Source organism: Pholis gunnellus, assembly GCF_910591455.1.
Source record: "Pholis gunnellus genome assembly, chromosome: 9".
NCBI classification, from domain to species: Eukaryota; Metazoa; Chordata; class Actinopteri; order Perciformes; family Pholidae; genus Pholis; species Pholis gunnellus.
In genome coordinates, this window is record NC_136535.1 from 75,586 (window position 1) to 100,671 (window position 25,086).

Consider the following 25,086-nt stretch of genomic DNA (forward strand, 5'->3'; position numbering starts at 1 on the left):
CCCACTGGGGTTGAGCCCGTGTTGTTTTGGTATCTAGTCATTCTTTTCTGACAGTGGACTCTCCCCCCCCCCCTCAGTACCGCAGGAGGCTGGAGGCGGAGAAGATGCGTCTGGCTGAAGAGACCAAACTGAGGAATCAGATGTCAGCGAAGCGAGCGAAGGCCGAGGCTGAGCGCAAACATCAGGTGGGAGTTCAACAAAGAACACATCGAAGACATTTTCAAAACATCCGTTTATGTATCTTCTTTAAATGGATTAGAATGCATCATTCAAGTTTGTGATATCTTGACTTTGTTTGTAGCAGACACCCACCTGTCTTAATCAGTATGTTTAACAGACAACATTTCTGTATTTTAATTTGTCACATGCTTGTGTTTCCTGCTTTTTCATATCTTTACGCATTTTTTTATGAATACTATATAGTATTACTGATGTTTTTCCTCAGTACAGATTGACCTGGTTACTTAGGTGCATGTGACCACACTGGTTGTGAGCTTTTTGAAAACTTTAGCGCCCTCCTCCTGTTTTGAGCTGTGAATCGTTCCAGCAGAGGAAACCAAGTGGCCCAACGTGTAAAATAGAGTACAGATGCCTGTTTTGTCTACAGATATTATCCTTATTATTACACTGTGGTTTTCCTAGGAGCGTCTGGCCCATCTGGCCAAAGAGGACGCCGAGCGGGAGAAGAAGGAGAAGGAGGAGGCCCGGAGGAAGAAGGAGATGGTGGAGCAGATGGAGAAGGCCCGTTTAGAACCTGTCAACGACTCCGACATGGTGGACAAAATGTTCGGCTTCCTGGGGACGACGACCTCTTTCCCGGGCCAGGAGGGACAGGCTCCTGCTGGCTTTGAGGTGGGTCAACGAAAGGTTTCCGTTGTTCGTTGGCGCAAATTGTATTGTCAGCGCGATTATATGTATAAAAGAGTTGAAAAAGGAATCTTACAATTATTGATATTCCACGGATTTATTCTAAGTGCAGGTCCTTTAAAAAATATCCCATTACCTCTTTAAGTTATTTAAATACCCCTCAGATTTGTTTTGGTCATGAAAATTCATTGTGATGACTAATTTTTTCCCCCTTGTGCAGTTTAGAAATGTCCTTTTTCAGTCAGATTTAAACTTAACAAATAATAAATTAATAACAAAAAGTCTTGCAGTTACTTTTGCTTTAAATGTTTGGACAGTGTTGGGACAGTACAACAAGTGACAGAGTTTACATTTATTCAGCTGTATGTATACTTAAAAAATAATTCTAGGTTATTTGAAAGTGGAGAATGTACGGCAAATAGTTTAGGGGAAAATTAAATTGAATTACTAACTGTATTGCGTTAACAGGTTAATTACATTATTTTGACATTTGTCTGAGAGGTCAGAGAATTTTCTCGTCACTTAACCTTTAGATCCCGAGCGGAGCCCAATTGGAGGGGGGGCGAAGAGTGTACACATGTAGTACAAATCACTTTTGAGAACGAATTAAATGATATTTTAAAATATTTCAAAAACGTACATGACGAAGAGATTCTGATCAAATGGACCATGTAATCTATTTTAATCACTCAAAAACATATATATACACAAAGTACTATAGCCGAGCAATGTTCTTCGTTATCGATCCAGCCGCGACCTACGGCACTTTCACACACACACTTCATACCCAGCAGCACGAGCAGAACACACTATCGAACTATCGCCTCCAAATTATTCTACTTTAAACCGTTATAAAGTTACTATCGATCTGCCACAGATATCAACTCAGCCCATCATCATAAAAATTGAAACGCTCCGCACCTTTTAGATGTTTCCTGGATGAAAATCGAAAAAATAAATAAATTAATCCTGCCGCCATTACGAAGCCGTCTCTCTCCTCTGCTGTGAAAAAAACTGAGTCTCTGCGACGTACTATGACGAATGAATAATAATTTCAGTTTTGGCCAATGGGTTTGACCCATGGGGGCGGATCAGAGTTTTCGATTATTTTACTGGCTTAAAATTTGGTCAAACAACTCAAAGAACGAATGACTACAATGCCCAGAGTCTCCCGGATTCAGAACTGTGGGAATTGCGCAAATCGGCCGATTACAGGCTGTGTTAGGTTCAAATACATCCCGTAAAACTGAAATTCTGACGAAAGTTAGCCATATTTTACAGGTTTTTATATAGCACAGGCTCTCAAAATGATGCCAAACTGCTGTATTAGATAGATTGAACACTATTAGTGATACAATAAGTGAAATAAATAGTTATATAGTATTTAAAAGTCCAATAAAAGAGCTATATTGGCTGTTTCTAAAATCAGAATTGACGTTGGCTGACCAAAGCTGACCTGTACACCGGCATTGATTTCTCAGGCATACTTCACTCTATCAAAGCCAATTTTTTTTTAAAAAGGACAAAAGACATCTTGTGATATGATTTGAGAGAGTTTAAGCCTTGGACTGCATCATTTCAAATCAATAAAAGTGCTTTTCTTTTCAGGCGAACCTGAACATTTTTTATTTGAGCTGTGTGTTATATTCATTCAGCATTAACCAATAACATATACACTGATAGGTACATATATTAAAAAACTATCACAAGTGTTAGTGTTATAATACCATTGAAAGTATTCAAATAGACCTTGTAGTTAGCGAGATAAGCCCCTTAGAGTGTGGGTATGAAATGTTCGAGCGGAGGGCTCAAAATAGGCTTAGTGGTTAAAAGTTAGAGAAGACAAACACCAAAGTTTCAGTCTGGAGAGTCTCACCTGAAGCTCCTGTCTCCTCTGCAGGACTTGGAGCGGACCCATCGGGAGCTGGAGGAGGAGGATCTGGACGAGGCTCTTCCTCTGCCTGAGGACGACGAAGAGGAGGATCTATCGGAGTACAAGTTCGCCAAGTACGCCGCCACCTACTTCCAGGGCACCACCACGCACACCTACGTCCGACGGCCTCTCAAACAGCCTCTGCTGTTCCACGACGACGAGGGAGACCAGCTGGTAGGTCACCTTTGACCCCTGATCCCACGGCAGACTAACCAGTTTAATACAGCTGTGCAGATACTTGTTTGTCTGAAATAGGCTTGTGTCTGGCTAACAAATAATTTTTTTTAAACCTGTCCCCAGCTCTGAAATTGCAGCCAAACAAACTTTGTGACGATGCATTTTTTCAGTTGATCTGAAAGGCTTTTTAAATAGTTTATTTTGCTTAAGAAATAGGAGAATGTCCTCAACTCGAGATAAGATTTCATCTGGCAAACTTGAATGAATAAAAATGTATCTTCTGTGTCCTGGGCCCAGGCTGCTCTGGCGGTGTGGATCACAGTGCTGAGGTTCATGGGAGATCTGCCGGAGCCCAAGTACCACACGGCCATCAGCGACGGGAGCGAGAAGATCCCCGTCATGACCAAAATTTACGAGACGCTGGGGAAGAAGACGTACAAGAGAGAGCTGCAGGCGCTGCAGGGGGAGGGCGAGGTAAGGGGGAGGAGAGGCGGGAGGGGATTTATACAGTTAAAGTTTATAACTAGAGCTGCTCTCTGATATGCTGCTGTTAGTTCATCAGCCATGTTTCCTACCTCCCTAAGTGGAGGGACATGTGATGTACACCCACAGTATATTTTCATCTTGTCCATGTTTAAAATTGTATATATGCTTTTAAACTTTACATTAGTAAGTTCATTTTTTTTTTGGGTGAGGGTGCAGGTCATTTATTAACTGTTTCCATAACTTTTAAGAGTATAAAGATTGTTTTCTAACTGGAGATATCTAAAAACAAATGCAATTTCCTGCATTCCCTCTTTATTTCTTCACTCGCTCAAACTAACTTCTTCTCTTCATTTGATGTGTTGAGATGTAAAAAAAAGCCATCCATGAGAAAACAAATAGGAGAAACATCCCGCCAAAACTGAAAAAAAACCTGCAAGAAAGTTGTTCTGGAGAATGGCAGATCTTTAAATTAATTTTAATTTAATCCTCTTGTCCAGTTGCATGTCAAATGAGTCAAGTCAAATAAAAGCCAAGTTTTTCTCACGGCGAATATCCGGATGTTGGGGTTCTGGACTCTAGACGGAGAGTCCCATTTGTACGTATCATGTGAGCATCTCTGATCAGTTGTCTTGTTCTGCCCTCAGACGCCTCACACTGACAGCCACAAGAAGAACAGCGTCCGACACAAACTGGTGTCCCTCACCCTGAAGAAGAAATCCAAGATCACTGAGGAGGTGAGAGACAGAGAGACGGCGGGATTATAAAAACTACCTTTCTAGTGGATTCATCTCTAGGCGGCATGTTGCCGAAGTAGAAAAGTCACAGTCTGATGCGTTTCAGGTCACCAAGCGCCTTAACGATGGCGAGCACGGTCTCCACGGCAACAGCATGCTGGAGGACCGGCCAACATCCAACCTGGAGAAACTTCACTTCATCATCGGCAACGGGATCCTGAGACCAGGACTGAGGTACACACACACACACACACACACACACACACACACACACACACACACACACACACACACACACATTTACGTCATCATGAGGCTGTGGTTTTCATAAAATAACATGGATATCACTGCAATGAATTCATTACATGCATCAATACATCAAAGAATGTTGTGTAGCCTGAATATAATGTGTGCATCTATGAAACCCACAAGATGATATCTTTGCTGTTATTGTGAAACAAAAAGAGTCTCCTAAATTATAGCAGCAGCAAAGAAGAACAGACAATTCACATTTCTATGCATCCAAATGTGTCTGGAAAAGATTTGAAAGCCTCTCAATCACAAATGTAAACTTTCTCTTAAATTTAAGAGAGCTCAGGAGACATGTTGTGGCTTTATAATCACTTTCCATCTTCTATTTCTGAACTTGTCAGTTAGTAATTGGATTATACTTGTGTGTGTGTGTGTGTGTGTGTGTGTGTGTGTGTGTGCGTGTGTGTGTGTGTGTGTGTGTGTGTGTGTGTGTGTGTGTGTGTGTTAGGGACGAGATCTACTGTCAGATCAGCAAGCAGCTGAGTCAGAACCCGTCAAAGAGTTCTCACGCTCGTGGCTGGATCCTCATCTCTCTTTGTGTCGGCTGCTTCGCCCCTTCAGACAAATTTGTCAAGGTCAGGATATCCAAAAGTTATGGATTTTTATTATCTATTCAATTGAAATATGCAGGAGGAAGACATCTTAAAGTTCACATATGTTTTTTTTTGTGTTTGTTTTCTGAATTGATCCTCATTTAGACATACAGCAAGAGGTTTTAGTTTTTCTGTGAGTAAGCTAATACGTTTAAATTTGCGTACAACCCGATCGATTATCTGTCAATTATTGTTACTTATTATTTTTCTTATATTGCCCTCTGGATGCTACCTCAGGGATTTACTCACTTTTTGTTTTGTATTTCTACCTACAGTACCTGAGGAACTTCATCAACAGCGGGCCGCCGGGTTACGCTCCGTACTGTGAGGAGAGACTGAGACGAACGTTTGTCAACGGGACGAGAACACAACCTCCCTCCTGGCTGGAGCTGCAGGTACAAACACACACACACACAGGTGGGATTGGTGTAAGAAAAAATATCATGGGAATGTTTTTTTTATTTTATTTAATGTTCCTTTATTTAAAATTAGAAGGCTTTTTTCTCTGAATGCGTCAGTGTTATAAATCATCACAGTGTTCTTGGATATCCACACCCTTCAATGTTAAATAATTCTAATCCTGTTTATATTTCGAAGATATATCCAGTTTACAGCTTTACAATCAATGGTAATAAACTTGAAATCTCACACACACACACACACACACACACACACACACACCTTAAACACAATTTGGCTTTATGGTTTTTAACAATGGGACTAAACCCATGCTATACTGTAAGTACAGAAAATCGAAAAGACTGTTTCATATTGTGTTTAGGTTGATTAAAGCAGAAAAAGACATGAAGTATAGTATAAAGTAAAAGAATAAGAGATACATGGCAGTGAAAGAAATAAAGAATTATTTGATTTAAAACAGTGGAAAATTTTAAAGTAGAGGGAAAATTGAGTGGAGTCAAAGAGCAGTGTGCATGACAGTCTGAGTAATAAATAAACACAATATTGTGGGAGTCAGAGGGAAAAAGAAAGAAAAAAAGATGACTTAGACCTGCACAAAGGAACTGTTAATGTGACGGTGTGAGCAGAACGCAGTGATCTGTTGGTAACAGACTCTGAGGAGGTCACTGATTTGAGAGCGAGGATGTGAAGTGATTTCAACAGGTTTTTCATTTGGAAACAACTCAGCTTAAGTTCTGAGATCTCTCTCCAGGCCACCAAGTCGAAGAAGCCCATCATGCTGCCGGTGACGTTCATGGACGGTACCACCAAAACACTGCTGACGGACTCCTCCACCACGGCCAAGGAGCTCTGCAACGCCCTGTCCGACAAAATCAACCTGCAGGACCGCTTCGGCTTCTCGCTCTACATCGCACTGTTTGACAAGGTGGGCACACACACACATGTGAGGACCATCACTGGCACTGAGGAGCCACTAACCCTTAAAGCCCCCAACAGTCATCTGCTGAGAGTGGAAAGTTTCTCTTTGCTTACCTTAAATCTGAGTTGAACAGCTGGACCAGATGATTTTGTGACATCACAACTAGTTTGCAGTCAATCCAGGTTCAATATGCACTTTACTCCAGTGTGACATCACGTTGAAACCTCGAGCACACATATGCCAGATTGGCTTTGCAGTGAAGCAGGAGACATCTAAATTCAACACTTTTTGATGAAAAATATTTACATTTTCATAAATTGTGGAAGAAGATTGAGAATTTTAATGAAACTTTCTGAGACCCAAGCTTTTGTTTGATATGCATTTTTATTTCTCTTAGCTATTTGGGATCAGTAGGACCTAATACGTTTAAAACCTAAGCATTGTCTTTGAACAGGAAGTATTTTTCACAAAAAATGAATTCCTCATATGGGGACATTGGGTTTATTTCATTGTAACAAGTATACAACTTACTTTCAATGCCTAAACATGGCTGTGCAAAAACAGAATTAGGAAGTAGTTTTCACAAAGAAGATGGGTGTATTTTAATGCCTAAACATGGCTGTTCAAAAACAAACAAAATAGTTTTTTTGACCATGGCTGTGCAAAACTAAAATGGCAAATATTCCAACATGAACTATCTCAGTCAAGGTGTCGGTCAATCAGGTAGGGTGTCCGTTTTGTCTCCAGGAACTTTTTTGTCCCTTTTTCTTCTTTCAATCCTATTTTGCCTGTGTGAAACACTGCATAGCAGTTGTGCTGATTGTGAGCAGAGGAACAGATTGCATGTCATACATCTGCATCTCAATATTTCCCAGAGCAGCCTTTTTCTCTGCAACGCATTGGGTTTTTCAGGTTGACCCTCTCTGGAAGATGTGCAGCAGCAGCTGTGCGGACTGAGACTCTGGGTTTTAAATCGACCTGATGTTTTTTTGCGTTGTTGCGAAAGGAATGCGTTCTCCTCTTGTACGTGTTCGACATCCGCGTTAAACTTGGTCAGGTATTCCTGAGCCACTTCTGTGTGAAACTCAAGGAACTGCATGAAGCCCTTTCTTGGTGTACCACGCTCACGGTTGTCTTGATGTTACAGTAGCCAGATGTTGGCTAGAGCGGCATCAGGGAAGTGCATCAGCATCCGAATGTTCTACTTCTTGGCCACTCCTATCTTTAAACAATTCGCCTCTTGTACCAACTTTATTGTGTTTGTACAAAGTTTCTAAATCAATATGAACTGTGCCAGCATACCATCATATATTACCTACTTTCTGAATGAAACTGCTACCCGAATGGGGATATAAAGGTCTTTGGAAATTTTAACTTTTTCTTCCCTCATCCTCTGTGAAATTACCGAGGAATACATTGCTCCATCACTAGGTCATTTTGTTTTGAAGATCTCATCAGAGAGCAGTGAACTTGCCCTTTAAATCTCAGCAGTAGATGCAGAATGTGCATGATTGTGCTTTTAAAATGATATTTTCAGACTGTAGTGTGCAAATGAGAACTCAAGGATTCAAGGATTCAAGCATCATTCATTGTCATTCTGCAACTCAGTGTTACACAACAAAATGCAGTTGTGCCATAGTCCATTTATGCCACACAACAAAAACAACAGTGCATTCCTGTAATGCAGTTTCTGCCATACGTGCTCCAGTAATAAAAACAAAAACACAACAAATTCAGACAAAAATGTAGCAAAGTTAATAATAGCTACCGGCCTCCGTTGCCATTAGCGCTTGTCCCCTGATTTAAACATCACACAAAGCATTTCATATTACACGTGACTGCAGTGAAGCTTAAAACAACCGATCAATAAACATAACATAATTTTTATGTATTTATTTTGTTAAGAAGTGAGAAATATTACTCAAAAAATATAAATTATCTAAACGATCTCTAAAAAACCTTCAAAAGTGGTAACAGTGTCTATTATAGTAGAGCTTGGAGTATCTAATTTAAAAATGATAAGAGATGAATTTTGAAATTTTTAGTTGCACTGGGTTTAATGGAAGTCTTGGAAAAACCATCAGATGCTAAATTATTATTCAAAGCCAAGTATCTTTATGTGTCTCAATGTCCTCACCTTCCCAAAATGTCTTCACTTTCAAATTGTAAAACTGAAACTGGTCCTTTACAATTATATTAATAATTCTTATACATTTCGATAATGATAAATGAATATAGATTAAAAGTGCAGATTACAAACTGTCTGTTAAATATACTATTTGATTTCCCACTAGTGAAACTAAATCCCATTAGAAAATAATAATAATCCTCAAAATCATTGTGTGTAGTAGCAGAAATGAATGATTGTCTTCCTGCAGGTCTCGTCTTTGGGCAGTGGGAACGACCACGTGATGGACGCCGTGTCGCAGTGCGAGCAGTACGCCAAGGAGCAGGGAGCCCAGGAGAGGAACGCCCCCTGGAGGCTGTTCTTCAGGAAGGAGATCTTCACGCCCTGGCACTCCCCCACCGAGGACCAGGTCGCCACCAACCTCATCTACCAACAAACCGTCAGGGGTGTCAAGTTCGGAGAGTACCGCTGTGACAGGGTGCGTTTTTTTATGTCTTGTTATTTACTTTAAAGAATTGACATTTTGTGGATATAAGATTAAATTTGCTTTCTTGCTGAGAGTTTGATTAAGACAAGTATGAAGCTGGAGCATAGAGTGTATATTAGAAGTGAACGAGTTTGGCGATTTGGCGCCATCTTAAATTACGGCCGTGCCCATGTTGGTTTTTCCGCAACCAATGTACAGAAGTTAGCATATTTGGAATGCGGAGGAGTGACGTAGAGACGCCGTACACGTCTCTGCTGTATTGAAGAAGACTTGAAACTAGAGATTGAGACCATAAACTCATGTTTACTGAGGTAATAAATCAAGAGAGAAGTAGAGTCATTTTCTCATAGACTTCTATACAATCAGACTTCTTTTTGCAACCAGAGGAGTCGCCCCCTACTGGTCAGTAGAGAGAATGCAATTAAGTTTTAAGACAATTCAGCATTGGCTTCACTTGGCAGACCGGAGGTTCGCCTGAGCTGGAGCTAGCAGACAGTTAGCTTAGTTGAGCACAAAGACTAGAAACGGGTAATAAGCTACTCTGTCCGTAGTGCACAGATGTGAGAGTGGTCATCTAACTCAAAACAAATATGATTATTTCCCAAAATGTTGTAATATATTTGTTTGTGAGAACTTAAGCTAGGGAGTAGTAGAAGGCCCTTTGCAAATATATATTTAAGTGACAGTTTACTTCCTCTCTTATAATTACTATAATTATTTTTTATTATAATTTATGATAAAAGATGTTAAAAAAGTCACCTTGGATATATCATAAAACAGGGGTGTCAAAGATACGGCCCGCGGGCCGGATCCGGCCCGCCACGTCATTTTATGTGGCCCGCGAATCTACCAGCAAAAAAAAAAAAAAATGGAAATCGCGCACGGCGGAGCTCCTCCCCGATCCGCGCGCACACACCTCCACCAGCGTATGTGGCAGCAGCAGTCCGCCGCCGCCGCCGACGAAGGAGCAGCAGCGCACCCCCGCCGACGACGGCGAAGGAGCAGCAGCAGCAGCAGCACCCCCCCCCCCCCCCCCCCACCCCCCACCCCCCCCCCCCCGGCGACAACCGGCCCTATGGGGGCAACCATGATGCCGATGCGGCCCCAGAGCAACAATGAGTTTGACACCCCTGTCATAAAACAACATATCTCATAGAACAAATATACACGACATATATATATACACACATATACATATATATATATATATACACACACACATACACATATACATATATATATATATATATCGGCAAAAGTACTGTAATTCTACAGTGAATTGCGGTTTTTGGGTACTAATAATAGTTCAATCAGGAGAGACTTGTTTTATAGTTTAACAATGATTTATTACACATGCAAATATGAAAAGTGCAAAGTCTTTGGACTTTTGGATTGGACTCCATCATGAAGTACTATCACCGAGGGTAGGGATACTGAGGTCCAATAGGCCTAATCCCCCAAAAGAAATGTATTTATATGAATAAATAAATACCTTACTATACTGCTGTGGTGAATTTCCTAAGAACATAGAAAATTAGTCAAAAGGGAATTGAAGGCTAGAACATGAGTGAGTAGATGTTAGACCAGAGGTAAGAGGTCAAATTTAGTCAAAGCCAAGGATAGAGGAATGTCACGAAGGACTGCAGACTAGGACAGGTTGGGTCAGGTTAGACCGCAGATACAGGATAGTGCGGGTCTAGACAGCCCATAGTGAAGTATGGTAGGATTTCAACAGATCCCGAAATATATGGTGGGGTCGGCCCTGCGGAGGGCCAGAGCGCAGGACGGGATAGGTGAGGGTCAAGCTAGACCGCAGACAAGGATAGGTTGGGTCAGGCTAGACCGCAGTTTAGGATAGTCGGGGGTCACGTTTAGACCGCAGAGCAGAATAGGGGGGTTCAAGGTAGAACGCAGAACAGCATGGTTGGGGGTCTTGCTGCCTCAGCACAACCAGACCGGGCCGCCCGGGAAACTAGAACGTATGTCAAGCTTTTGACAGGTCTCACAACATTCGGACCGCGAAACTAGAAATGATATCATTCTGACTGCGAAACTAGAAATTGTGTCCTTGGACCGGTCTCTTTTCACTTAGACCAGGAAATGAGAAATAGGGCACCTCAGACCCATCTTTCTTTTAGGAATGGAAAGCGGTCCCGTCGGACCAGGAAACAGACACGTTAAGCCAGGTCACGGTCACCTAGGAAACACAATTACGTTAAACCAGGTCACGTTCACCTAGGAAGCACAGTCACGATAAGCCAGGTCACGTGAGACCAGGAAATTGAGAAACAGTGTTAGACCAATCAGATGGGGAAACGGTCGAGTCACACCAGAGGAAAATAGAGTAAGGTAAACACAGCAGGGAGGGCACGGTATTATACCGTGATGAGAGACTATCCATTAGCACGCTAGAGAAATATCTTTAGTGTTATGAGCCGATACTAATAATGTGACCTACCAATAATATAACAATCAACGTGAACATGTCACCACCACCAGTTATATGCATTCCTTACCGGATTTTAAGGCTTCAATGATCGTTGATTCTCAAAGATGGTGTTGAGATCAGAGTGGACGTAAGACGTGAAGGCAGAGGATGACCAACGACCCAATTTTGTAGGGTAGTAGAGGAGATGCCTTGTTAGCTGCCGAAGTAGCGGCCCTATTCTAAAAGAGTGCCCAGAGTGTAGCTGAGGTGAGAAGTTGAGTCTAGTGAGGATAACCTCCAACTGCTACCACGTTTTGGATAGAGGAATGTTACCTGGGGTAAGAATAGTGGAGCAACTAATAGGTCTTACCCGGAGGAACTTAAGCATGGATTTGACAGGGCAAAACCCAGAGTCTATCTAAGCCACAACTACTGTGCAGCACTTCCGCATTTGGAGTGTTTAAGCCATGAGTTACCAGCCAAGTCACGTACAAATTAGACCATAATGGTGTGAGTCCAACAGACTTGAGAGCAAAGGTCTTATACCGTGATGCGAAGATCCACTTGAACAATAGAATGCGAGAGGTAGTTTTAGAGATAATATAAAGAACATTTTGCATGAATGAGATAATGCTATTAGACAAATTAAATGACATGCAAAAATGCCAGAAACAAAGTCAACATGACACCACCACCAGTTATATGCATCACTTACCGTACATATTAAGGCTTTAATGAGCTTGAGTTACCCTTTGTGTCTAGCAAACCACAGGCCTTGACAGCACCCCCAAAACCCGCGGATGGCCTGCATCCGTGTCGACATTTTAGTGAATCAGCGAAAATCACCAGCTTGTTTGTAGAATGTTACACCATTCCAGTGACTGCACAGCGATCTGACACGCAGGTCAGCGCAGCACCTGTCATCAAGGTAGATTGTGCATCTTAGGAAAAGGAAGATGCCATATCCAACGAGCAGGAGAGGAAAAGCGCATCCCTAGGGGACGAGCTTGAATTGAATTGAAGCTGAATTGAGGCAATTAGACTTGATGTATAAATGTCCAAGGATGTTTTGCCACTAATCCGTCCCCGTAAGGAGTCACAAGAATGCGGTTGTGGCAGAATACTGGATCCACAGCACCTGGTCCTGGAGCTCTGAGGAATAACAGCACTACTCCAGTGTTGCTCTTCTGCGCACATCAACTCATCTCTGCCAGTTTAAACTTAGATTTGGTCTTTTACTTCCGCTGACCATGCCCCACACCTCATCACGCACGCATTCTCATTACCGACACACTTCACCATCGGTAGCCGTTCTTCACAACTGGCAGTCTCCAAAACACAGAATGTGGACATTTTAATCAGCCTTAACCAATATGGACAGACTCTTACATGTTCATTCCACCCCTGCAGTTTAACCCAGTGTGTTTCATATGTCCAGAGACCATTATGATTATACAAAGCAGCCAGGTGAAGCGCCACTAAGCAAAATCTTTTGAGCAAACGCACCCACTCACTCCAAAATAATAGAGGCACTGATATGAGCTACGAGCCCAATAATCGGAATCCTATCGCATGATTTCACTGCCCAACTATGATGTAAAAAGAGGAATAGAGCTGAACCAAGTGGTCTAAACCACAAATAACGTTGCTGCACACAATCCTCTTTAAGATACGATGTAATGTAAATCATCACGCACTTTGATGTTCCGGACCTTTGCATGAGGAACTCTCAAATTGGACTTTGTTGAACTCTATTTCAATACCCAGCTCTATGCGTTATCATTCTCTAAAACACCAGAGGCGTACCAACAACATGGCTGTGAAGAATAAAAGACGAGTGTTAACCATAGATATACCTATAGAATGTTGGTATAGCTAACACAAGCCATGAACCAACCTCCACAATGCCAAGGAGGGATTGTAGTCAGCTGTAGCCTCATATTCATAATAATACCTGCCGCGAGTACACATCGCGCCCATCACTACGGAGATGATAAACTAAGTTTAACTGCTGCTTAGTTGTGTTTCCGCTCATAATGATTGTAGTCTCGTGAATGCGCTCCACTTCCACTACTGGAACAGGTGCTATCATACTGATTAAATGAGTGATGCTCCGGAGCTCCAGACGTGTGTCAGACCCATGATTTCCTCATTTGTCGGGAAATGACGAGGCGCGGAAACAAAGTCTCTGTTAAACCGCGAGGAGCCTGAACTGTCCTGTGGAGCTGATTGGCTACTGGTTGCCACATGGAGTCCTGGTGGCGCCGATGTTAATATAATAGAAGCAGCATCGTTTACCAGAGATTGAAGACCAGCATCGATGGAGTGGATGAAGCTAACCAGTGGAAATTACGTTGTTGTCTGCATTGGAGGCCAGGAGTTGCTGGTGGAGAAAGAGTACGGGACGCGACTCTGCCCGCGGAGCTCGGGATGAGCCTGATTCTTCCAGTGTGCCCACCGGCGATGGATCGACTTATCGCGAGTAACTGTTAGCCTTACTCGGATACCACCGCGAACTTCTAGCTGAGCCGAGAGGGCCTCTTGCTCGTCTGTGGGGAGCTGCTGCGCCGCGCTGGGCGAGTGCTCCTGCGCCGGCTACCTGGCGGGCTGAATGCCGGTGTTACGTCCCTACTGGTTTTTTAACCTACTGGTTTCCCTTCCGTGCGTGTGTTGAGTTCGCTGTTTTCTGCCTCTGTCACCTGATTCGTCACACATTCACAAACATATTGCTGGAGATCTATAAACCACATCTCATATCAATTGCAGGGATTACGATTGTATAAGTGAGCACTACATCACAGCCACGTATGAAGAAATACATTGAAGAAAATACATTAATGGAAAGATCGCAACAACGTGGATTCGAACCCTGTCCTGCAAAATAGTAAAACTCCCTCAGGCGGTGGCGCTACGCTGCTCTCCGCCATTGAGCTTGGTCGACATTTATTCATTTATTCATTAAGTCACACCTCGTCAGTGCTCAGGAAACGTTTTGGTTTAGGGTGAACTGAAACAACTGGTTACCTGGGGGAGTATCTTCGAACACTTCCAAATGTATCAATGCTTCCAACTGCTTTCCCAACGGAAGGGAAACCAGTAGGTTCAAAAACCAGTAGGGACGTAACACCGGCTCCGGCTAAACATCGATGTTGAGACCCGACTCTTCCTGAAACGATCAAAGTCGGGATCCGTCATTGTCTCAGTTACCCACAACTAGATGTTTAAACAGGTAAGGGGAATTGTATCGCTTCGCGTCTGCTTAGCTGAAATGACAACTGACAGCAGCAGAGAGAACACTTTTAAAGTTGACCGCACCGATATGATTGGCTTAAGGAAACTGGTTGGTTACTTAAAAGTGCACGCCCCCAATCAGCTGATAGAGTAATTCCAAGGAGAGGAGAGACAGAGATTATGAGTGAGTGTCTTCCTGACTGAACTTGCGCTTGAGCTCCATTAAAAACAAGTCAGAAGACAGACAAGACAAAACAAAGTTCATATTCATGTTTCTCAGTTGCCTCACATCTAAAAATAATCCTCCAAACAAACATACCGGTATCTGTCTCTCTGTGTCCCCAGGAGGACCTGGCAGAACTGGCCTCTCAGCAGTATTACATCGACTACGGTTTGGAGATCCTTCTGGAGCGCCTGCTGAGCCTCATCCCCTCCTACATCCCCGATAGAGAGATCAGCAGCTCCAGGACGGTGGAGAAATGGGCTCATTTCATCATGGCTGCACACAAAAAGGTGTTCGTCACTGGGACAAAGTCTGTCAACGTCCTCCCAGCGAATTTATCGAGAAGGGAACCTGCAGGTTTTAGCCAGGCCTCTAGTCCACCTCTATGATTTAGACTCAAATTAGACTTAAATGGATTGACATGAAATGTTCAGACTTTCATAGTCGTCAGAGGAAGAATCCATTTTCCTTTTGTGATCCCTTATCATGTCCTCGAGCACCACCAGCTGCTTGACATTTGGGTTTTTCTGTAAAATGTTGAAGCATGCTAACACGCTAAACTAAGATGGTGAACATGGTAAACATTATACCTGCTTAACTACACAGAACAGCTAGCAGTTTGGCTGTATTTGAAAGGAAATACATTTTTGTTCATGGATACTTGAGAATATGTTTAAAAATATATGAATTCGCACTTTTGCATATAGGACGTTACTTGGTGATGCATGTATGTAGATTAATTAGATTAATGATTTTTGTATTTTTGCCTATAAACATTCTCAAGTACATATTTTTCTTTGCATAATGCAAACATTTGATGTTCAGATGATCTGACTGGTTGAGCTAAACCTTCAGTCAAATCCAAGTATTTTAATATTTTTGTGAACAGTTTTTTATGGGCTTTAAGTCTACAGGGGATGTTCTGCTTGCATTCATATTGGAGGGCAATAATTAGAAAAAAGAAAACCATTGACTGTGTGTAACACCATCCGCCCCCAAAACACCTCAAAGTCATTTATGTCTCAATTCACACATGAACATAATAAAACATCTCTCTCTCTCTCTCTTTCTTGGGCTGCTCAGGGCATCTACACACAGAAGAGATTTGACCCTCAGAAGGTGAAGGAGGAAGTGGTGGACTTCGCTCGACACAAGTGGCCTCTGCTTTTCTCTCGTTTCTACGAAGCCTTCAAGTTCTCGGGTGAGAATCTACGACCTCTTTTAGTTGATTGAGTCCGCTAAACTTTCGCTTACATAGAAAGCATGATGGTCATTGTACAAACATTAAGTACAAATATAAGCAACCAAATCATTATTTCACCTCAATTTCAGGCCTTTATTGTCATATTCATGATAATTATAGAGATGCAGGCATTGGCAAATAATTCTTAGATCTAATTCAGGTCTTCAGATTCTTATTAATATGTATAAAAATGAAAAATCACTCAAGTAAAAATGAGAATTTACGATGTGAAATAGGGCAGAAGTTAACATATTGTGATTCAAACAATAAAGGAATAATATATATTTACGGTAGACGGGTGTATAGTAATTGCAAAATGAATAAACTGTAACGTAAACATGAATCAAGTAGATGTATATGTGAAGTGAGAAGTAATACTGTAATACTGTATACACAGAGAAGTAAACGGGTAGTTAACAGTAGTAAAAGTACTATTATACCACGGTTACGTGAAGGCAAGAAAAACAAAGAAATGAAAAGAAAAAGATCCTGCAGATGAGGAAAACTACCTGTGGAAATATGGATAAGCTAGAACTGCAGCATGAAGTAGGAAATAGTCCAAATCTAATGAAATATTAACAATAAAGTTAATAAAAAGACAATTGTATTACAACACAGTCCCTTCTAGGAGCCTTCCTAAGAAATGAGTTAAATATTGACGGTTATTAAAATCTATGGGACCCATATAATGCAGAGTATGTGAACATAATGTCACGGATATTGTCACTGGGACAGTGAATCCTTCAGGTGTGAAACCTTCATCCTCTCCTCTCTGCATCTCTCAGGTCCCACTCTGCCTAAAAACGAACTGATCGTGGCCGTCAACTGGACCGGGGTTTATTTTGTAGACGAGCAGGAGCAGGTCCTCCTGGAGCTCTCCTTCCCAGAAATCACTGCAGTTTCCAGCAGCAGGTGAGGCATGCTGGGAGCTGTAGTCACTCAACGGTCCTTTCTTTCATTCCATCTTCATCCACTTCATTTTATCTCTTTCAAGTTCAAGCTATATTAGTACAAGTCCATTTACTGTTTTCAAACTGGCTCCGGTTTCTCTCTTCCAACAACTTTTAAATTCCCTATGAGGACATTTTTTTTCTTTCAAGTGTCTTATACAGCTGGTTGGATTTAAACTCGTGAGGTGGCCTCGTTATAAAGTCAAAGAAGAAGTCAAAGTTTGTTTCTTTTAAGTAGTTTATGCAACCCAAACAATAATCTCTCCCTAATGTTTACCAAGTCATCTTTGTGCCTAAAGATTTATCATCAGCATTGATTGGACAAGCAATTTTCCCCTTTAACTAAACCTTATTTTCAGTTGTGTATCACATAAGGAAATCGGTTTTGGAGGGCACAAATGATGTTGTGCTGCTGGTCAGAAAATGCTTAAATGTGTCCTTCTGCAGAGCGCTGATGATCAGTTTATTTTGTCGTTTGATTTCGAGGACTTGTTTTGCTTTCAGGGGAGGAAAGTTACAGAGTCAGAGTTTCACTTTGGCAACCATCAAAGGAGATGAGTACACCTTCACCTCCAACAACGCGGAGGACATCCGGGACCTGGTGGTGAACTTCCTGGAAGGCCTGAGGAACAGGTCCAAGTTTGTGGTCGCGCTGCAGGACAACCCCAACCCCAGTAAGTCCTGAACAGTGAAGGATATACGAATGTATACAAACATATATGTATATACTGTATATATATATATATATGTATGTAATACTGTGAACGTTCACAGTATTACTCTGTAGGTACTAACTGAAAATCTACATGTGACATATATGAAATCTACTTAAGACAATGACAACAAGTTTTAGCATTTTGAAATTCAGGTTAAAAAAAATTCCTAAAATGTCTGTAATAGTGACAATTAAAAAATATTTGTTGTGCTTTTAGAATAAGAATATAAAATGCAGTCCAATACGCAGAAATATTCAGTTTAGTATCACATACAGTATGACAAAGTTAGACAACAAACTAATGCTAATGTTTGGCATGTTTGCCTGAAAAATAACTTTGAAAATAAATCAATTAATGATTGAAATTGTTGTAGATTTAATTTAATTTTCGATGAACTAATCAATATATATACAAAAATGGATGATTGCAACTAATCTATAGTCGTAAGTTCGTGGTGGTTTGCCTTATGTGTGGAGTGAGTGATCCTCTTTGGACTGTGGCAATATTTTGGTAGTTTTGGCTCATAATACAATTTTCACATAAAAATAGTTCATCTGAAACAGTTTGCAACACTATTGTACTTTGAGTACATTATACGTTAGAGAGATTTCCAAACACCAGTAGTAATAGAAGAAATGCCAGTTAGTCATCTCACCTCCTACTGTGTTTCTTTTTCCACAGCTGGAGAGGAGTCCACGTTCCTGAGCTTCATGAAGGGAGACCTGATCCTGTTGGACCAGGACACCGGCGAGCAGGTGCTCAACTCTGGCTGGGCTCACGGTGTCAACGAGCGGACCAATCAGAGAGGAGATTTCCCAGCTGACTGCGTCTATGTCCTGCCCTCCGTTACCCGACCTCAGCAAGAAATAATGGTGAGAGAAAAAGACATTACATCTAAGAGCATTTATGACATGAACTTAGTTGTCAGAAGGAGACTCGTCTTTACAGCACTGACTTCCTCCGCTTCTCGTTACTTTTAATGGTGAGAAGCTGTTTCCTGTTATGGGCACAGCTCATTCTGCAGGAAGATGGAACTTCATTTCAGAATTTTTTATCCAAAAGTTTTTTTAGGTTGAGTAATAATTTGCCACAGTTCAACCAAAAGTTTCAGAACAAAATATCTGATTATTAGTGAAGTTTCTTTTCTATTCTCTTATATATCTATAAAAAAATATAACAAATAACAGAAAACAACTGAATCCAAAGAAACACATCAGTAAAGGATCAAAATGAACAATGTAGAGATTTGATGTTAGTTTATGTCCATGACAGACAACAGGAACAAACATATGTGTCAGCTGACATTCTACACACAGCAGCAGAAAGCTGAATAAGCAAGTTTGTAATTATATTTACATTCAAGACATTAATCAAAGAAAAAACAAAGTAAGCTGTTTAAACCTGTGATGCTCTTATATTTTTCTCTCACACCATTACTTCTGTTTTTTTGAGGGAGTATCAAGAGTACTTTTCTATTTAATTTAAACCCAGCACACAGTAGACTTTAAAATAACACATCACAGTCACTTGAAAGGAAGTTGACGATTAGAATTTGACTTTAATACAAAACGAGACTTACATTTTCTTATATTAAGGGAATTTGAGTTACTTTTCCTTCTGTGCAGAGATTTAAAAGATTCCTGTGCATTGGACAAAGAACAAAGAGAGATTAAGAGCCAATGGGGGCACAAAATGTTGTATTTTTTTAATGTAATAAAATACACTTTTTAAAGAGTGCCTTGCGTTTTTCCAATCTCATTTTGGTTTCCTGCGTTTTGCACACTTGGATGTCAACATTCAAAACTTGCTAACACGTTGCTGTAACAGTTTAAATCTGATCTGATTTAAACATCCGTCTCTTCCTTTTGTGAGAACAAACCTACTGGAAGTCATTTTTGATAAAATCCTCAATGTCAAATGAATGTAATCTGATGTGATCCAACCAATCAGGCGCTGATTACCATGACGCCGGACCAGCGACAGGAGTCGGTTCGTGTTTCGCAGCTCGTCCTGCCGGAGAGCGACGACAGGATGAAACCCTACACGCTGGAGGAGTTCTCCTACGACTACTTCAGGTACACACACACACACACACACATTAAAATGAACTTATCCGTGAAACATCCTACTGTTTTAGATTATAGTTTTGCCCATTATTCTCTGAAAATACTTTCAGACACAAGCAACTGTTAATCCTCCTGAAGTTATCTAGCAGCTCAGGGATCAGTCCTCAGCCCTTTAGTGTTCTTCATGTACCCTTTAAATAGAATCATTCAAAGTAATAAAATCAATTGACTCACGGAATGAATGATTTTAACAATAGCACGCAATTAAGCGAGATCGTCTATTTGGAAACTTGAAATCAGACAGTTCAGAAGTTATCATCATCGCAGGTCCTTTTGTGACCAGTAAATTTAAATTTGATCGACACGCAGTCATGTCAACATGTCGCCTGCTTCTTCCAGGCCTCCTCCCAAACACACCCTGAGCAGAGTGATGGTCACTAAGAATCGTGGGAAGGACAAGATGTGGAGCTGCACCAGAGAGCCGCTGAAGCAGCCGCTGCTGAAGAAGGTCGTCAACCACGAGGAGCTGGCTCAGGACGCCTGCATGTCCTTCATAGATATCTTTTGAAAAACAGCTGACGTGACGCTGTTTAAGACTGATGGTCTTGACCATTTCAACATACTCAGGCTCCTGTGTGGCGTCAGGCTTCACTAAATTGTCAACCAAAACTGCTCTAATCCTAACCCGAACAAAGCTGGTTTCCAAATGTACTCTGTTAACTCTGTGTTAACCGGTTTAACTGTGAGCTTGTCAATGTGACAGAGGCCGGTTTGTGACTAACAGCCAATGCAACAAACACAGATCCAGAGCAGCATATTCATTCATTGCAAGGAAAATTATTTTTGAAATATGCTTTGGTACAAGAGACCGGTTACATTATTGCTGTGTTATACTTTATTTTATTTTAATGTGCTATTGCTTTAACAGAAAAAAAACTGAGCACTATAAAGCAGCAACATAAGAAGCTGAAAATAATAAAGAAACCAAATACTAGAAGCATAAGTTAACCTCACAATTTACTTTTGATCTATAATCTCGAAAGAAATAACTGCTATAGGTTTAGTTTACTGTGTCGGTTACCACAACAGCACATTCGGCCCCGTTTTTATGACCACAGAAATTCTTAAGTTTGTAGTCCAGTGTGTGTAACATACTTTTAGTGAAGTAAATGAAACCCGCACAAAGTGTTAAAGATCCAAATGTTTCCTCGTCTTGATTCTACGTCAGCTCATGTCCGTGTGTTGCAACCCTTTACCCTGACGTTAACCCCATGATATTCAGCCAAAACAAATCTTAACCTGAATTATATATATATATTACTGTAAGGATTACAGATACTTGAACCCAAAAGCACAACTCGGAGACAAGAAATACAAGTTAGCTTTTTACTTGTTTTCAGGCAGGGTCAAAACCAGGAGGTCAGTCCGAACAGGCAAACAAATCCAATAAGGGGCAGGCAAAAATCCAAGGTCAAAAACAGGCAGACAGGGTCGGAACAGGCAGAACAAGAACAATATAAAGATACGCTGGAGAACTTGGCACTAACACACAAGACAATCTGGCAGGGAACAAGTGCAAGTGAGGGGTCCTAAATAGAGAGGGCTAACGAGGGAATGGGCTGCAGGTGAGATGGGTGTGGAGGACCAGGTGAGGGGAATCAGAGGTGAATGGTAGGATCTGAAATGACAGGAGAGTTAATAAAACAAGCAGACATGATAAAAACAAACTAATATGAAGGGGAATTCGTGACAGAACCTCCCCCTCTAGGGACAGCTCTCGACGTCCCACCGGGCTGGTCAGGATGAGCCTGGTGGAAGTCCGTGATCAGGGAGGGATCAAATATTCTGCAAGCGGGGACCCATTCATGCTCTTCGGGACCATAACCCTCCCAGTCCACCAGGTATTGCAATCCCCTACCCCATCGCCGAGACTTGAGAAGGCAACGGACCGTATAGGCAGGTGCCCCATCGATGAGCCAGGGGGGCGGAGGGGCCCTGGGGAGGGCTGAAGGGGGCTCTCCTTGACGGGTTTAATCCTGGAGACATGGACGGTGGGATGAATTCTCATGGATGATGGCAGGCAAAGACGGACAGCAGCAGGATTGATTATTCGAGACACAGGGAAAGGACCCACGAAGCGAGGAGCCAATTTCCTGGATTCCACTCTGAGGGGAAGGTCCCGCGTAGACAGCCAGACACGTTGTCCTGGGGCATAACGGGATGCAGGAACGCGGCGTCTGTTGGCAGACCTTTGGTAACGGTCGGACGAGCGCAAGAGTGTGGTGCGGGCCTGCCTCCAAGTGCGTCGGCACCGCTGGATGAATGCCTGGACTGAGGGGACGCTGGCCTCTTGTTCCTGCTCCGGGAAGAGTGGTGGCTGATATCCACGGGCACACTGGAACGGTGAGAACCCGGTGGCTGAACTGGGAAGGGTGTTGTGGGCATACTCGACCCACAAGAGCTGCTCAGACCAGGAGGAGGGGTTGCGGGAGCAGACACAGCCTAAGGATGTCTCCATCTCCTGATTCATCCGCTCAGCCTGCCCATTAGACTGTGGATGGAACCCTGACGAAAGACTGACCGTGGCTCCCAGCAGCCTGCAAAACTCTGACCAGAAGCGAGAGGTGAATTGTGGTCCCCGGTCGGAGACCACGTCCATGGGCAGACCATGCAGCCGGAAAACATTCTGCAGTAATATCTTAGCAGTTTCTTTGGCAGTAGGTAACTTTGGTAGTGGAATGAGCAGAGCAGATTTGGAAAATCGATCAATGACCGTGAGAATAACTGTGTTACCGTCAGAAGGGGGTAGGCCGGTTACAAAGTCCAAAGCGATGTGGGACCAGGGACGACTAGAAACTGGCAGAGGATGAAGAAGCCCAGAGGGAGGTTGGCGAGTGCTCTTATGCTGAAAACAAACCTGGCAAGCACCAATGAACTCCTTGGTGTCTTCCTCCATGGAAGGCCACCAGAAACGCTGTCTGAGCAGTGCTAGTGTGCGTCTGATCCCAGGATGGCAAGCTAGGCAGGAAGAGTGGCCCCACTGGAGGACCTGAGGACGGAGATTGACAGGAACAAACAACCGGTTATCAGGACAAGCACTGGGGGCAGGGTGTTCGGCATGGGAGCGCTTTACCCTGTCCTCCACCTCCCAGGTTACCACACCAATAACGCACTCAGGACGGAGGATACTTTCAAGATGGGAAGGAGAGCACTCTCGCTGGAACTGCCGAGACAAGGCGTCGGGCTTGACATTCTTTGAACCTGGTCTGTATGAGAGTGAAAACTCAAAACGGTTAAAAAAAAGAGCCCACCTAGCTTGACGAGAGTTCAGTCGCTTGGCCGAATGGATGTACTCTAGATTTTTGTGATCTGTCCAGACCACAAACGGCTGCTCCGCCCCCTCTAACCAGTGTCTCCACTCCTCCAATGCCAGTTTGACCGCCAACAGCTCCCGGTTGCCAATGTCATAATTCCTCTTCGCGGGGGACAGCTTCCGGGAGAAGAAGGCACATGGGTGAACCTTTTGGTCCTCAGCCGACCGCTGAGAAAGGACCGCTCCTACACCAGTGTCCGAGGCGTCCACCTCCACAATAAACTGCCGGGCAGGATCTGGGAATATGAGGATGGGAGCAGAGGTAAAACGTGACCTTAACTCACCAAAAGCCCCTGCTGCCGCAGAGGACCACCGGAAGGGCACATGCTGGGAGGTGAGAGCGGTGAGGGGAGCAGCCACGGAACTGTAGTTCCGGATGAACCGCCGATAGAAGTTTGCAAAGCCCAAAAAGCGTTGAAGTTCCTTGCGTGTGGACGGGGAGGGCCAGTCAGCAACTGCTTTGGTCTTGGCAGAGTCCATCTGGATATTACCAGCATTGAGAACAAACCCCAGGAACGATACCTCTGTGGTGTGGAACTCGCACTTCTCCGCCTTTACGAAGAGGCGATTCTCCAAAAGCCTTTGGAGGACTTGGCGTACATGGACCACATGTTCCTGTTGAGACTTCGAGAAGATAAGAATGTCATCCAAATACACGAAAACACAAACATTGAGCATATCCCGGAGAACATCGTTGACCAACCCCTGAAAGACTGCAGGGGCATTGGTGAGACCAAATGGCATAACTAAATACTCATAATGTCCACTAGGAGTATTAAAGGCAGTCTTCCACTCGTCCCCCTCTCGGATTCTCACCAAATGGTAAGCATTGCGGAGATCGAGCTTGGAAAAAATGGTCGCACCTTGTAGCAGCTCAAAGGCAGAGGCAATAAGTCGAAGAGGGTACCTATTCTTTACCGTAATGTTATGGAGTCCTCTGTAGTCAATGCAAGGGCGCAGGGATTTGTCCTTCTTTCCGACAAAGAAAAACCCCGCTCCCGCTGGAGATGAAGAAGGTCGAATGATTCCTGTAGCCAATGAGTTGTTAATATATCTCTCCATAGTCTTTGTCTCAGGAGCAGATAGGGAAAAAAGTCTACCTCTGGGAGGAGATGTACCCGGGAGGAGGTCAATGGCACAGTCATACGGGCGATGAGGCGGCAACGAGGTGGCCCGGGATTTGTTAAACACCTCCTTAAGGTCAAGATACTCCTTTGGAACCCTGGAGAGATCTGGAAACACAGAAGAGACGGGCAGACTAGGGGCAGATGATGAGGCAGATTTTAGACAGACAGCATGACAATGAACACTCCACTGTAATACAGTTCCTGACGCCCAGTCGATGTGCGGGATGTGTCTCTTAAGCCATGGATAGCCCAAAATGACCGGTTGCTGTGGTGCATGGATGAGATGGAAGGTGAGCATTTCATTGTGATTACCTGACATTGTCATTGGCAGAGGAGTGGATTGATGGGTAACCCTGCAGAGGAGACGACCATCTAAAGCTGTGGCGTGGATGGGTTCTCCCAGGGCCACCTGCCTGATCCCCAGCTGGGAGGCCAGCGTTCTGTCCATAAGATTAGCATCGGCTCCAGAGTCAATGAGGACTGAGACAGTGCGATTATTCCCTGAACAAAACAGCTGAGCATGAATCAAAGGGCGAGAGGGCATTTTTAAGTTCACATTTCGACTCACCAGCGCCCTCCGGATGACTGGTGAGCCATCTCTTTTACCGGACAAGAGGTTACAGAATGGCCGCTCCGGCCGCAGTACAAGCATCGATCCTCCTGCAGGCGGCGC

The 25,086-nt window shown here is 43.0% G+C and overlaps 1 protein-coding gene across 1 annotated transcript in view; it reads left to right on the forward strand.

The window, feature by feature from the left end:
* myo7aa (myosin VIIAa) overlaps positions 1-25,086 on the forward strand; it is a gene marked incomplete at its 3' end in the record, with an annotated part of 63,473 nt that overhangs the window by 25,105 nt on the left and 13,282 nt on the right. Inside the window, exons 20-36 of the mRNA XM_079165603.1 lie at positions 78-185; positions 643-852; positions 2,768-2,974; positions 3,275-3,451; positions 4,108-4,197; positions 4,304-4,431; positions 4,958-5,084; positions 5,378-5,497; positions 6,274-6,447; positions 8,820-9,047; positions 15,061-15,228; positions 16,022-16,139; positions 16,967-17,093; positions 17,636-17,805; positions 18,529-18,719; positions 19,798-19,922; positions 20,313-20,459. Of these exons, the coding sequence (XP_079021729.1) occupies positions 78-185; positions 643-852; positions 2,768-2,974; positions 3,275-3,451; positions 4,108-4,197; positions 4,304-4,431; positions 4,958-5,084; positions 5,378-5,497; positions 6,274-6,447; positions 8,820-9,047; positions 15,061-15,228; positions 16,022-16,139; positions 16,967-17,093; positions 17,636-17,805; positions 18,529-18,719; positions 19,798-19,922; positions 20,313-20,459 (2,615 nt within the window). The remainder of the gene's footprint in view (positions 1-77; positions 186-642; positions 853-2,767; positions 2,975-3,274; positions 3,452-4,107; positions 4,198-4,303; positions 4,432-4,957; positions 5,085-5,377; positions 5,498-6,273; positions 6,448-8,819; positions 9,048-15,060; positions 15,229-16,021; positions 16,140-16,966; positions 17,094-17,635; positions 17,806-18,528; positions 18,720-19,797; positions 19,923-20,312; positions 20,460-25,086) is intronic.